General features: G+C 42.0%; 1 protein-coding gene across 1 annotated transcript in view; it reads right to left on the reverse strand.

The window, feature by feature from the left end:
• The window catches only part of SUGT1 (SGT1 homolog, MIS12 kinetochore complex assembly cochaperone), a 187,136-nt gene that overhangs the window by 146,030 nt on the left and 26,419 nt on the right, over nucleotides 1-14,687 (reverse strand). Inside the window, exon 2 of the mRNA XM_069205320.1 lies at nucleotides 7,958-8,006. Coding sequence (XP_069061421.1) covers nucleotides 7,958-8,006 — 49 coding nt within the window. The remainder of the gene's footprint in view (nucleotides 1-7,957; nucleotides 8,007-14,687) is intronic.

The raw sequence follows: 14,687 nt of genomic DNA on the forward strand, positions 1-14,687 counted from the left end.
ATGTACACTGGGTAAGTGACATTTTCCGTTCGGTGGCATGTGTAGCTGCAGATACACATGCTGTGCATAGACTAGTAAGCAGTTATCTCCCCAAAAGCGGTGGTTCAGCCTGTAGGAGTGGAAGTAGTTTGAAATAAAGTTCTTAGTACAGCTTGACCTACTGTGGCTTGTTGTGCAGATAGCACGTCTACACAGTTGTGCTTGGTCTACGCCTCACATATTTACTATGTTGCTGCCTTACATATTTCGTTCATTGGAATATTTCCTAGAAAGGCCATGGTAGCACCTTTCTTTCTGGTTGAGTGTGCCTTTGGTGTAATAGGCAGCTGTCTCTTTGCTTTAAGATAGCAGGTTTGGATGCACCTAACTATCCATCTAGCTATACCTTGTTTTGATATTGGATTTCCTGTATGAGGTTTTTGAAATGCAATAAATAGTTGTTTTGTTTTCCTAATTAGTTTTGTTCTGTCAATGTAGTACATTAGTGCTCTTTTAATGGCTAATGTATGTAGTGCTCTTTCAGCTATTGAGTTTGGCTGTGGAAAGAACACTGGCAATTCTACCGTTTGATTTAAGTGGAACGGTGAGATGACCTTTGGTAAGAATTTTGGGTTGGTTCTTAGAACTACCTTATTTTTGTGTATTTGAATAAATGGTTCTTGTATAGTAAATGCCTGAATTTCACTTACTCTTCTTAGAGATGTAATGGCAATGAGAAATGCAACTTTCCACGTTAGATATTGCATTTCGCAAGAGTGCATGGGTTCGAAAGGTGGACCCATGAGTCTTGTTAAGACAATATTGAGGTTCCATGAAGGAACAGGTGGTGTCCTTGGTGGTATAATTCTTTTTAGGCCTTCCATAAATGCTTTAATGACAGGTATTCTAAATAGGGAAGTTGAATGAGTAATTTGCAGGTATGCAGATATTGCTGCGAGATGTATCTTTATGGAAGAGAAAGCTAGATTTTACTTTTGCAAATGTAGTAAATACCCTACAACATCTTTTGGAGATGCATGCAATGGGTGAACTTGATTATTATGGCAGTAGCAAACAAATCTTTTCCATTTACTTCCATAGCAGTGTCTAGTGGATGGCCTTCTAGCTTGTCTTATGACCTCCATACATTCCTGTGTGAGGTTTAAGTGTCCAAATTCTAGGATTTCAGGAGCCAAATTGCTAGATTCAGCGATGCTGGGTTTGGATGCCTGATTTGTTGCTTGTGTTGTGTTAACAGATCTGGCCTGTTGGGTAGTTTGACATGAGGTACTACTGACAGGTCTAGTAGTGTTGTATACCAAGGTTGTCTTGCCCATGTTGGTGCTATTAGAATGAGTTTGAGTTTGTTTTGACTCAATCTGTTTACTAGATATGGAAGGAGAGGGAGAGGGGGGAAAAGCGTATGCAAATATCCCTGACCAATTCATCCATAGAGCATTGCCTTGAGATTGCTGGTGTGGGTACCTGGATGCGAAGTTTTGGCATTTTGCGTTTTCTTTTGTTGCAAATAGATCTATTTGAGGTGTTCCCCACATTTGGAAGTAAGTGTTCAGGATTTGGGGGTGAATTTCCCATTCATGGACCTGTTGGTGATCCAGAGAGAGATTGTCTGCTAGCTGGTTCTGGATCCCTGGAATAAACTGTGCTATTAGGCGAATGTGGTTGTGAATTGCCCAATGCCATATTTTTTGTGTGAGGAGACACAACTGTGTCGAGTGTGTTCCCCCGTTTGTTTAAATAATACATTGTCGTCATGTTGTCTGTTTTGACAAGAATGTATTTGTGGGTTATCATTGGTTGGAATGCTTTCAACGCTAGAAATACTGCTAACAATTCTAGGTGATTTATATGAAACTTTCTTTGATGTACGTCCCATTGTCCTTGGATGCTGTGTTGATTGAGGTGTGCTCCCCACCCTGTCATGGAAGCATCCGTTGTTATGACGTATTGTGGCACTGGGTCTTGGAAAGGCCGCCCTTTGTTTAAATTTGTACTGTTCCACCATAGAAGCGAGATGTATGTTTGGCGGTCTATCAACACCAGATCTAGAAGGTGACCCTGTGCATGTGACCATTGTGATGCTAGGCACTGTTGTAAGGGCCGCATGTGCAATCTTGCGTTTGGGACAATGGCTATGCATGAGGCCATCATGCCTAGGAGTTTTAAGACCATCTTTGCGTGTATCTTTTGTGTTGGATACATAGCTTGTATCACCTTGTGAAAATGTTGAACCCTTTGTGGACTTGGAGTGGCTATCCCTTTTGTTGTGTTGATTGTCGCTCCTAAGTATTGCTGTGTTTGACACGGCAAAAGGTGTGACTTTGCATAGTTGATGGAGAAACCCAGTTTGTAAAGGGTTTGTATAACATAATCTGTGTGGTGTAAACACTTTGTTAGCGAGTCGGTTTTGATTAACCAATCGTCTAGGTACGGGAACACGTGTATTTGCTGCCTCCTGATATGTGCAGCTACTACTGCTAGACATTTTGTAAAGACTCTTGGTGCTGTTGTTATTCCGAATGGCAACACTTTGAATTGGTAATGTATTCCTTCGAATACGAACCTTAGGTATTTCCTGTGCGAGGGATGTATCGGTATATGGAAATACTTTTAGATCTAACGTTGTCATGTAGTCTTGCTGTTTCAGTAGTGGTATTACGTCTTGTAACGTGACCATGTGAAAGTGGTCTGATTTGATGTAGGTGTTTAGTGTTCTGAGATCCAATATTGGTCTCAGACTTTTGTCCTTTTTCGGTATTAGAAAGTACAGTGAGTAAACTCCTGTGTTCTTTTGTGTTTTGGTACTAATTCTATTGCGTCTTTTTGCAGTAATGCTTGAACTTCTAGTCCTAGAAGGTCTATATGCTGTTTGGACATTTTGTGTGATTTCGGTGGGACGTTTGGAGGGAGTTGGAGAAATTCTATGCAATAACCATGTTGGATAATTGCTAAGACCCAAGTGTCTGTTGTTATCTCCTCCCAAGAATTGTAGAACTGGCTTAGTCTTCCCCCCACTGGTGTTGTGTGAAGGGGTTGAGTGACTTGTGAGTCACTGCTTGTTTTGAGGGGTTTTGGGCCCTTGAAATTTTCCCCGGTTTCGTGGTAATTGGCCCCCTCTGTATTGGCCCCGAAAGCCTCCCCTTTGATACTGTCCCTGGTAGGTAGACGTGTTGTTTGTGAGGTGCTGGCTTGTGTGGCTTGACCTCGAAACCCTCCTCTGAAAGTAGTTTTGCGAAATGTGCCAAATGTGCCTCTGCCCTGCGGGGAATAGAGTGCGCCCATGGCTTTAGCTGTGTCAGTGTCTTTCTTTAATTTTTCAATTGCAGTGTCCACTTCTGGTCCAAACAATTGTTGTTCATTGAACGGCATATTGAGCACTGCTTGTTGTATCTCAGGTTTGAAGCCGGATGTGCGCAGCCATGCGTGCCTTCTTATCGTTACAGCAGTAGTTATAGTTCTTGCAGCTGTATCTGCTGCATCCATGGAAGAACGGATTTGGTTGTTGGATATGTTTTGTCCCTCTTCAACCACTTGTTTTGCCCGTTGTTGGAATTCTTTGGGGAGGTGCTCGATGAGATGCTGCATCTCGTCCCAATGGGCTCTGTCATATCGCGCTAGGAGTGCCTGCGAGTTGGCGATGCGCCACTGATTTGCAGCTTGTACTGCAACCCTTTTCCCGGCTGCATCAAACTTTCGGCTCTCCTTGTCAGGAGGTGGTGCGTCGCCTGATGTGTGCGAGTTGGCTCTTTTACGAGCTGCTCCTACGACAACTGAATCTGGTGTCAGTTGTGATGTAATAAAAGCAGGGTCTGTGGGTGGTGCCTTGTATTTTTTCTCCACCCTTGGGGTTATTGCTCTGCTTTTAACTGGCTCCTTAAAGATTTGTTTTGCGCGCATTAGCATTCCCGGGAGCATAGGAAGGCTTTGATAATTGCTATGGGTGGAGGACAGGGTGTTAAAAAGGAAGTCATCCTCGATAGGCTCTGAATGTAGCGATACGTTATGAAACTCTGCTGCCCTAGCTACCACCTGAGCATACGCTGTACTGTCCTCAGGTGGTGAGGGCTTAGTGGGGTACGACTCAGGGCTATTGTCCGATACTGGGGCGTCATAAAGATCCCATGCGTCCTGGTCATCTTGGCTCATGGTGGTATGAGCTGGCGATCGTGACGGAGTCTGTGCCGGTGATATATGAGTTGCCGGTGGTGGAGAGGGTGGTGGAGTTACCTTCTTCACCACTTTTGCTTGTGGTGTTTTTTCTTGTTGTTGGAAATCTAGTTTCCTTTTTCTTCTGATTGGGGGAAGGGTGCTGATCTTCCCTGTACCACTTTGTATAAAGATCCGCTTTTGCATGTGATCTACAGCTGTTGTTTGTAAATCCTCCTCAAATCTGTGTTTTTGAAGTTGGGAGGACAGTGAGTGTTCCTCTGAGTAGGAACTGGCTTTCGGTTCGGTTGCTGGGCGTTTTGGCACCGAAACCGTGTCTTTTGTTGTTTTCGGCTCCGAAGAGATTTTCCTCTTTTTTGGTGTCGAACCTTCTTGGCGTCGACCATCTTCAGTGCCGCTATCTCTGTACCGAGCAGCTTCGGTGCCGCTGCCTCGGTGTCGACCCTTGTCTGCGGCAGTTTCTCGGTCCCGAGATTGCTGCGTGCCTGTGTCTTGACCTGAGTCGGATGATCTCGCACCAGCTCGCCCTTTTTCGGTGCCGATGGACGGTCACCTACTTTATGGGTTGAGCCATGGCCTGTCGGCAGTGGCGTCCCCTGGGCCTTGTCGAAACAAGCATCACACAGAAAAACAGACGTCTTACTCACGGTTTCTTCGACGTCGAATTCTTCGGAATCCGATTCGGGGATGGAGAATGTTTCTTCTTCTCCCTCTTCCTCGAACCGTTGTTGTCCTGTCGGCGTGGACGCCATCTGCAACCTTCTGGCTCTTCGGTCTCGGAGCGTTTTTCTCAACCGAAACACTCGACAGGCCTCACACGTTTCTTCTTTGTGCTCGGGTGACAGGCACAACTTACAGACCAAATGTTGGTCTGTATAGGGATATTTACCGTGGCATTTAGGACAGAATCGGAACGGGGTCCGTTCCATCAGTCTCGATCTTGCACGCGGTCGGGCCGACCAGGCCCCGACGGGGGATCGAAAATTACCCCGAAGGGCTACTGGAGCTCTTCAGGATTCGGCGTCGATTCTAATCTAACCCGATACCGAACGAAACAATACCGACGAATTTTCCGTTGATTCTGACTAACTTTCTGACCCGAAACACGGAGCGAAAAGGAACACGTCCAAACCCAATGGCGGAAAAAAAACAATCTAACATGGAGTCGACGCCCATGCGCAATGGAACCAAAGTAGGAGGAGTCCCTCGGTCTCGTGACTCGAAAAGACTTCTTCGAAGAAAAACAACTTGTAACACTCCGACCCAACACCAGACGGCGGACTATGCACAGCATGTGTATCTGCAGCTACACATGCCACCGAACATTGGGTTTCAGAAAACATATTCTTTGCACATCAAAATGTAAAGTATTCTGATTTGTTTTCATCCTATTAAAATATTTTTTTTCATCACACAAATATAAAAAGGCCTTTGAAAACTACTGAAATATATTTTGAAATGTTTGCACAGTTGACTTAGTCAATTAAATGTTGTGTGTTAGGAAAAACCTGACACCCTATATCCTTTTATTTTACACTCTAAGCAGTCAGTCACACAGTTCACTTTACAAAGTCCTGGAATTCTGCAGTCAGAAGGAAAACTAATTGTAAGAAAAACTGACTCTGCCCTCTGCCCGTGTACACAGAGCAAATGTGACATGAGAACAAGATTTAAAGGCATCTTTTATTGCCCCTCCACTTTTCAGCTGAACACAACACCCATTAATTGGCAAAGTTTTAAAAATAGCTCGACCTGATCAAATAAGACTCGCCAATGCGAGTTGTCAAGTTAATTTTTCGACCCCTGCTCTCCACAGGCAGATAATCCGGAGATTACAGCCATGTAAAAGATCTGCAGGCACATACACAAACTCCTGGGCATCACTCCTTGGCAAAATACCTCTGCACTCGTCTGGCATAACAGTGCCATTCAAACAGGGTATTTCCCCAGAGTATTGGGGAACCAGCATCATTGTGGGATTTACTTCGTACTACTTCGTAGAACAACTGCTGGTGGCTGACTCCCTTAAGACTTTCCAAGAAATCCATACAAAGTTTCAGCTACCTCTGCCCAAACGATGGTCCTATACTCAATTGAGGAGTTGCCTGTGGAGCAAGCTTGGGGGAGATAGCCATTATCTCCAACACTCCCCTTTTTGCCATTACTTAGAAACCTAGTGCAGGTATAAGGGGGGTGGTATGAGCCATGAACAACATACTAAAGGATAAACTATTTTCGTTCCCTACAAGGCAAGCCACTACAACCACCTGTAGCAGCAGAGGTGCCGAGATTATACTGCAAAGACATGGTTGGAGCTCTTCTGTACACAATGCATTCCTCTGTGAAGCCAAGTTGAAATTCATCCATTTCCACAACTGGTACTGGACCTCGACGATCCCATGGGGTTGGATTCATTCTTCACAACAATTATTGGGGATGTGGTAAAAAAGGACAGATAGACTTACTACACTTCCTGTGGCACTGCATGGCACTAACTCACTATTGGTCAGTAGTGTTAAGCAATGACCCTGACTGCATGTTACTCCCTCAATTCTATTCCTTCTCCATGACATGACAGATTTAACAACACACAACAAGCACTCACAAAAATGTCTGGTGATGGTTTTGGCCACAGCAAGTGTGTGCATTCTGCTGCACTGGAGGGGGCTGACCTCTCCCACCCTCATGGAATGATTACTGAACTTGCTAGGGTTGCAGAATGTGAGCATAGGTGGTTGTCCGGTGCAATCTGTGAACCATTTACAAAGCCTCTGAATTAACATAGCGGATATCCACTGTTGGGCATGAAGTCCGGCCCCCTCCCGGAACACCATGTCATCCACCCATGTCGAAGAGTTATATTATATGCTATGATACGAAATATGCTAGATCCTTGCAGATACATGCCCTGAGACACCCTAACGGGAACTGTTTGGTGTCTGAGATGCTGGGTGCCGGAGAATGCACATGCACACTCTCAGAACCACAGAGGTTCCTCGCTCAGATGATTCCTTCTCACAGCATGTAGTATGTGTTTATTATACCTCTATTAGCGCTCTATTAGCATAACGTTGGCCCCCGTCTGCTGTTCGAATGCCCCTTTACAAGTGGTGTTAGGAATTTTATTCCTGGAGAAACAAGATTCATGTTTAACTGTATGTTCATAAGCCTAAATACTGTACAGTGTTTTTCATATTATCATGGAATGGTATTTGATCAAATGTTTTAAAAAATTGCAAAACTTTTTTTTTTTAACAAAAATGTAGCCATAGGACTGTATTTTTAAATTTTCTGAAAATCGAAACAACCATTACTCATAAAAGTGCATTAGGCAGATATATTTTGCTTTTTTTTTTTTTTTTCATCCCAGACAAAGCAACCAGTGACACCTAACCCTAGGTGTCTTCAAAATTTGGCAGGTTTTATTTTCATATTTTGCAATTCCTTATAACTTTATTCAATATGCACAACAACTACAATAATAAATGCCAGCCTCAGGCGGTTTAGGCAAACGATAGTGGAGACTGATGAAGGGATGGCAAAGATGCTGTTGATGCAAAAAATGCAAACACAAGACACTACAAAGCAGAGGTTCTCAAAAGATAACTACAAGTGAAAACTTCCAAACAGTCTTTAGAGAACTCTACTTCACAGGCTTTGTCCAAACACTACCAATTATGACCAATTGCATCCAAAAAGGTCTACAACCGGGGGAAGGAATGACCCAAAGTGTAAAATACAGGACTTTGGCAATATGCAGCATGTTTTCAAAAGCAAACTGAGTACTCACCTCTATCGTTTTCAGTGGGTCCTGTTCAATGCAACTGTCCACGGACGATCTGAATTCACAAATAAGTAAGAAAGAAATTAGAGGAGAACTGAGTGGGAAAACACCATGTTATGTTGTAGTCGAATATACAGGGAGTGCAGAATTATTAGGCAAGTTGTATTTTTGAGGATTAATTTTATTATTGAACAACAACCATGTTCTCAATGAACCCAAAAAACTCATTAATATCAAAGCTGAATATTTTTGGAAGTAGTTTTTAGTTTGTTTTTAGTTTTAGCTATGTTAGGGGGATATCTGTGTGTGCAGGTGACTATTACTGTGCATAATTATTAGGCAACTTAACAAAAAACAAATATATACCCATTTCAATTATTTATTATTACCAGTGAAACCAATATAACATCTCAACATTCACAAATATACATTTCTGACATTCAAAAACAAAACAAAAACAAATCAGTGACCAATATAGCCACCTTTCTTTGCAAGGACACTCAAAAGCCTGCCATCCATGGATTCTGTCAGTGTTTTGATCTGTTCACCATCAACATTGCGTGCAGCAGCAACCACAGCCTCCCAGACACTGTTCAGAGAGGTGTACTGTTTTCCCTCCTTGTAAATCTCACATTTGATGATGGACCACAGGTTCTCAATGGGGTTCAGATCAGGTGAACAAGGAGGCCATGTCATTAGATTTCCTTCTTTTATACCCTTTCTTGCCAGCCACGCTGTGGAGTACTTGGACGCGTGTGATGGAGCATTGTCCTGCATGAAAATCATGTTTTTCTTGAAGGATGCAGACTTCTTCCTGTACCACTGCTTGAAGAAGGTGTCTTCCAGGAACTGGCAGTAGGACTGGGAGTTGAGCTTGACTCCATCCTCAACCCGAAAAGGCCCCACAAGCTCATCTTTGATGATACCAGCCCAAACCAGTACTCCACCTCCACCTTGCTGGCGTCTGAGTCGGACTGGAGCTCTCTGCCCTTTACCAATCCAGCCACGGGCCCATCCATCTGGCCCATCAAGACTCACTCTCATTTCATCAGTCCATAAAACCTTAGAAAAATCAGTCTTGAGATATTTCTTGGCCCAGTCTTGACGTTTCAGCTTGTGTGTCTTGTTCAGTGGTGGTCGTCTTTCAGCCTTTCTTACCTTGGCCATGTCTCTGAGTATTGCACACCTTGTGCTTTTGGGCACTCCAGTGATGTTGCAGCTCTGAAATATGGCCAAACTGGTGGCAAGTGGCATCGTGGCAGCTGCACGCTTGACTTTTCTCAGTTCATGGGCAGTTATTTTGCTCCTTGGTTTTTCCACATGCTTCTTGCGACCCTGTTGACTATTTTGAATGAAACGCTTGATTGTTCGATGATCACGCTTCAGAAGCTTTGCAATTTTAAGAGTGCTGCATCCCTCTGCAAGATATCTCACTATTTTTGACTTTTCTGAGCCTGTCAAGTCCTTCTTTTGACCCATTTTGCCAAAGGAAATGAAGTTGCCTAATAATTATGCACACCTGATATAGGGTGTTGATGTCATTAGACCACACCCCTTCTCATTACAGAGATGCACATCACCTAATATGCTTAATTGGTAGTAGGCTTTCGAGCCTATACAGCTTGGAGTAAGACAACATGCATAAAGAGGATGATGTGGTCAAAATACTCATTTGCCTAATAATTCTGCACTCCCTGTAGAGAGTAAGCACATAATTAAAACAAAAAGGTTCAGAGCAAGTAGTTTTGCCACTATGCCTGCGTGCCTTTAAAAAGCAAGAATTTGAAAATCTAACTATGTTTAAAAAATATATTTGATATTCTTTAGGCAAATTAATCCTTACTCTTTGTTTCGATGTATTTGTTCTTGAAGTCAGGTATTGTGTTAAAAATTATTGGATAATGTAATTATTCAAACATTAACTACATGGTTGATGGAAACAGCAGAAAAGTGTTTCAGTGAAGGAAGTTATGGCTAAAGGAGATTTGAAGAAGAAATGAAAGGAAACAATATGCAGGTATGCTTTACAGGCTTTGGAATATTATAGAGAAAAATAGACCCAAAGAAACTGCCGAATCTAGAGTTCAGAAGAGCAGCTTTAAAGGAATAGATGATGGGAATTGAGCACACAACGAAGGTTATACTTAAGATGGACTAAATGGCACTGTAGCATTTCTTGGAGGGGGGGGTGTATATATGTATGTGTATGTATATATATATTTATATACACACACATACACAGAACAGAAAGTTCAGTGACTTAAGGCAATACAAAAATATATATATTTTTAGTACTCCATCACCAAGGTCAGTAGTGTGGTCCATCCCTAAAACAACTAACAATTTTGTTTGAGAGGTCGGTACTGGTGGTTCAGCAAATTATGAGTGTCAGAAAGGAGCAGGGTATTTTTTATGGTAGTGCCTTAGATAAAAGTAGTCAACAGAATGTTTTGAAGTGGTTTGGGTAACATATTTACTATTAGTGGTCACAGTATGGGTTTAATGTGATAATGGGGTAAGAGGAAATAGTTGGATCACTGGTGCAGCTAAATGAGTTATGAAGCATTAGTCCAAAAGAGGTAATGTGTATCAGACTTGGTTGACTGACTAGCTATGAAGAACTGGCCTAATAATTTAGTGCATGTTATGTGCCAAAAGATCAGAACAGGACCGGAGTATTTTGACTGATTCTTGATTGAAGTCAGTTAAAACTAAGGTGAAGTTGGGTAGCAATGGGGCAAAGTTGGCTAGAGGCAGGATGTCAGTCGGTATTCGCATCTGCAAGGCACTGATTGGTTTGCTGGGCTGTATGTAGTACCCAGTTTGTAGTAATGGATTAGTGGTAGTCCTTGGCGGGGCTGACATGGATGTGGACTAATTATGTGGAAGGCAGTGCGAGGGTGAAAGGGCTGGAAATTAAATAGCTTTAGTCAATGGTAGGAATTTTTTACGGTACTGGATGACAATGGAAGCTGGGGTTACTGAAGGAGAGTGGAATGTAAGGCTGAGATGATAAAAATAAATAAGAGCTATAATGTATTTTTTTTCGGTAGTACATGGAAAAGCTGGGTCGCAAGCGTATAAGGGATGGCTCATATTGGTTTTGAGGGCTCTTTGTGGTACTGGGTCTTGCCTAACAAAGGATGGTTCTGGAGGCATTTCTACGAAGGGAGAGAGAGATGGTGTTAAAGTAAATGTTGAAAACTATATCAGGGCGTTAACTGACATTGCCAAAAAGTGGGCAGCTCAATTTGGAGGCATTTGTGTTAACTGGGGACAGGGGACTGCCTGTTAGTACAGATTCTGCAATCATTTGTACAATGGGGTTGCAGGTGCAGCAATGTACTTGAGTTGAAAGACAGATGAGGAGTACAACAGTTATACAGAGTTTAACAATGTGCTGTTTTGAGGAGAATCCTATCAATTTTCGAGTCCGGTTTCTCATTTTGGTTGTGTTTATCTTCCAAAAAATAGGTGCAGTATACTTCAAAAGCATAACATCACTAACCCCTACATATGTTACAGCAGTATTATGTACTGAAATTGTTCACAGTAGTCTGATGTTCACTTACATATTTCAGGGTCATCTGTATTGTAGTTGAATATAAAAATTAAACTAGGAACTTTGAGCCAAGTGCAGCAAGTACTACCTTTGAACTGTAGTTAACGGTTTGGGTTTCTTCCCGAATCAAATAACATTGTCTCTCATTTGAGGCGCCTTTAAGGGGTGTGTTCCGTGGGGTATGCGCCAGGGGAAGGATGTATTCGAACTCTTTGGAGGTTTTTAGGTCTGCCCCAGATTTAAACACATCTATGTTAGCAGAGAAGGAAATTATTTTACTTTTTTTGGTAGACTTTACATATACAATTTGGTGTATGGAGTAGAGAATGTTAAATAACTAGCTACTGACAAGCAACCAGTGATGTCACAGTATGCAAAGAGAAATAACAATGCCTTCAGGCCCCTTAACAAGTTTGGGCAACTACTCCTTTCATAATGTCCTGCACTTGGTACAGGGCAGCATCAGCCTAATCGACATGAAACATTTTAATTGCCATATAACTGCTTGGCACAGAGTACTACATGCATTAACCTGGTCTCTTGATCATCACAGCACTATACAGCACAAGAGTATGGTGCAAAAGCAGCAATGAGTTTTTTGTAACAGTGGAGTCCATCTATTGTACAATAGGATCAGGCGTCACTGAAATCTACCTCAAGGAAAATACAGGAGAGTCTCCTTAGTTGATACTTTGAGGCAACTAAAACGAGTTTCATTTCAGAGCAAACTAAGCTTGCAAAAATATAGGCAAAATGGCAATATTCAAACATGCATTCTAGTGGCAGGCGTTCTAGCTCTGTAGTAAGTTACAGTGGATCTGTCAACCTTATTGTGAGTAGGATCAATTTCTAAAACCCTCCAGTTTCCATTATTCTCCTCCCAATATGGAATGAGTCTTTTATACTGTATGACAAATATCTTAACACTTTCATGTACAGAATAACACATCACAATAATAAACTCATCCACTGTTGGTTAATAAAACTGGCTTTTTCAGTGAATTATGAGATTTCAAAAACTCACTTCAAGAAGCTGAATTCAAAAACAGATCTGCAGCTGCACATTAAAGATTGGTTGCATTTTGTAATGACTATCTAGAACAAATAACGTTAAAGCAAGAAATACAAATGCAAGGTCTGAAATGGACTCCATGTACTAATTTTACTATTGTTTCACTGAGCACTAACATGGCTTTGGTCACAACGAAGTAGCAGAGATTTAATCTGGGGCAACAAAGCCCCAGGAATGATAAGATACTTTTTGGTCCTATAAATTATGGTCACTGTGTCCTGCGGACTTTGAGGAAGACGAAAAGCTAGATTAGTTTGTAGCTTTGTATCATTTTTGGCATTCGCTTCATAAGTCTCTGAAAGAGAGAGGTGGGCTTTAGAAAGATTTATAAAAGAAAATACAGTCCTCAATAGTATAGGCTAATCAGTATTGCTTACTTCTTAAGTGTTAACTAGGTGTCATAGACATGACTTATGGTTTGATTTACACTACTGTGTGCATGCTTAACACTACTGGCAATATATATGTTGAGTCTATCGCCTGGGGAAACTCGTGCAACCGCATGCTTTTTTTTGCACGCAAGAACTGCAGTTATTATAAGCATGAGACAACTACATGAACGGGGCAGCAATTACCCCTTAACAATACGTTTTTGTGTTTTTCTGTTTGAGACCATTAATTGGAAAAGGTCATATATGGTCTGAATCATTCCTGTTTAGCGCACTGTGTAGACCAGCATTAGGAACTGGTACACATTATAATCTGTTGAATTTCTACAGATGTAGTCAGTCCTGAAAAAAAAGCCTGCTGACCCCGAGTGGCTGAAACATGTCGACCTTATTGAATTATAGATGTTAGTGGTCATTGCACCCTTTATAAATCACACTGTTTTTATCCCAGCTAAAGGACCTTATTAACCCCTTAGCTGCCAGGCCTTTTTTTGCCTATTTGGGGCAGTTCGCGCTTAGGCCCTCATAGCTTTTTGTCCACATCAGCTAACCAAGCCAAATTTGCGTCCTTTTTTCCAACATCGGGATTCTAGAGGTACCCAGACTTTGTGGGTTCCCCTGAAGGAGGCCAAGAAATTAGCCAAAATACAGTGACAATTTCTTTTTTTTCAAAAAAATGGGAAAAAGTGGCTGCAGAAGAAGGCTTGTGGTTTTTCCCCTGAAAATGGCATCAGCAAAGGGTTTGCGGTGCTAAACTCAGCAGCTTCCCAGCTTTCAGGAACAGGCAGACTTGAATCAGAAAACCCAATTTTTCAACACAATTTTGGCATTTTACTGGGACATACCCCATTTTTGCAATTTGTTGTGCTTTCAGCCTCCTTCCAGTCAGTGACAGAAATGGGCATGAAACCAATGCTGGATCCCAGAAACCTAAACATTTCTGAAAAGTAGACAAAATTCTGAATTCAGCAAGGGGTCATTTGTGTAGATCCTACAAGGGTTTCCTACAGAAAATAACTGAAAAAGAAAAATATTGAAATTGAGGTGAAAAAAACATCAATTGTTCTCTACGTTTTACTCTTTAACTTTTCCCTGCAATGTGAAAGCAATATACCGTTATGTCTGCTGGACTCCTCTGGTTGCGGGGATATATAGGGCTTGTAGGTTCATCAAGAACCCTAGGTACCCAGAGCCAATAAATTAGCTGCACCCTGCAGTGCGTTTTCATTCTATACCGGGTATACAGCAATTCATTTGCTGAAATATAAAGAGTAAAAAATAGCTATCAAGAAAACCTTTGTATTTCCAAAAAGGGCACAAGATAAGGTGTTGAGGAGCAGTGGTTATTTGCACATCTCTGAATTCCAGGGTGACCATACTAGCATGTGAATTACAGGGCATTTCTCAAATAGATGTCTTTTTTACACACTCTCCTATATTTGGAAGGAAAAAATGTAGAGAAAGACAAGGCAATAACACTTGTTTTGCTAATCTATGTTCCCCCAAGTCTCCCGATAAAAATGATACCTCACTTGTGTGGGTAGGCCTAGCGCCCGCGACAGGAAACGCCCCAAAACGCAACGTGGACACATCCCATTTTTTTAAAAAAGAAAACAGAGGTGTTTTTTTTGCAAAGTGCCTACCTGTAGCTTTTGGCCTCTAGCTCAGCCGGCACCTAGGGAAACCTACCAAACCTGTGCATTTCTGAAAACT

This window comes from Pleurodeles waltl, chromosome 8 (assembly GCF_031143425.1).
Source record: "Pleurodeles waltl isolate 20211129_DDA chromosome 8, aPleWal1.hap1.20221129, whole genome shotgun sequence".
Classification (NCBI taxonomy): Eukaryota; Metazoa; Chordata; class Amphibia; order Caudata; family Salamandridae; genus Pleurodeles; species Pleurodeles waltl.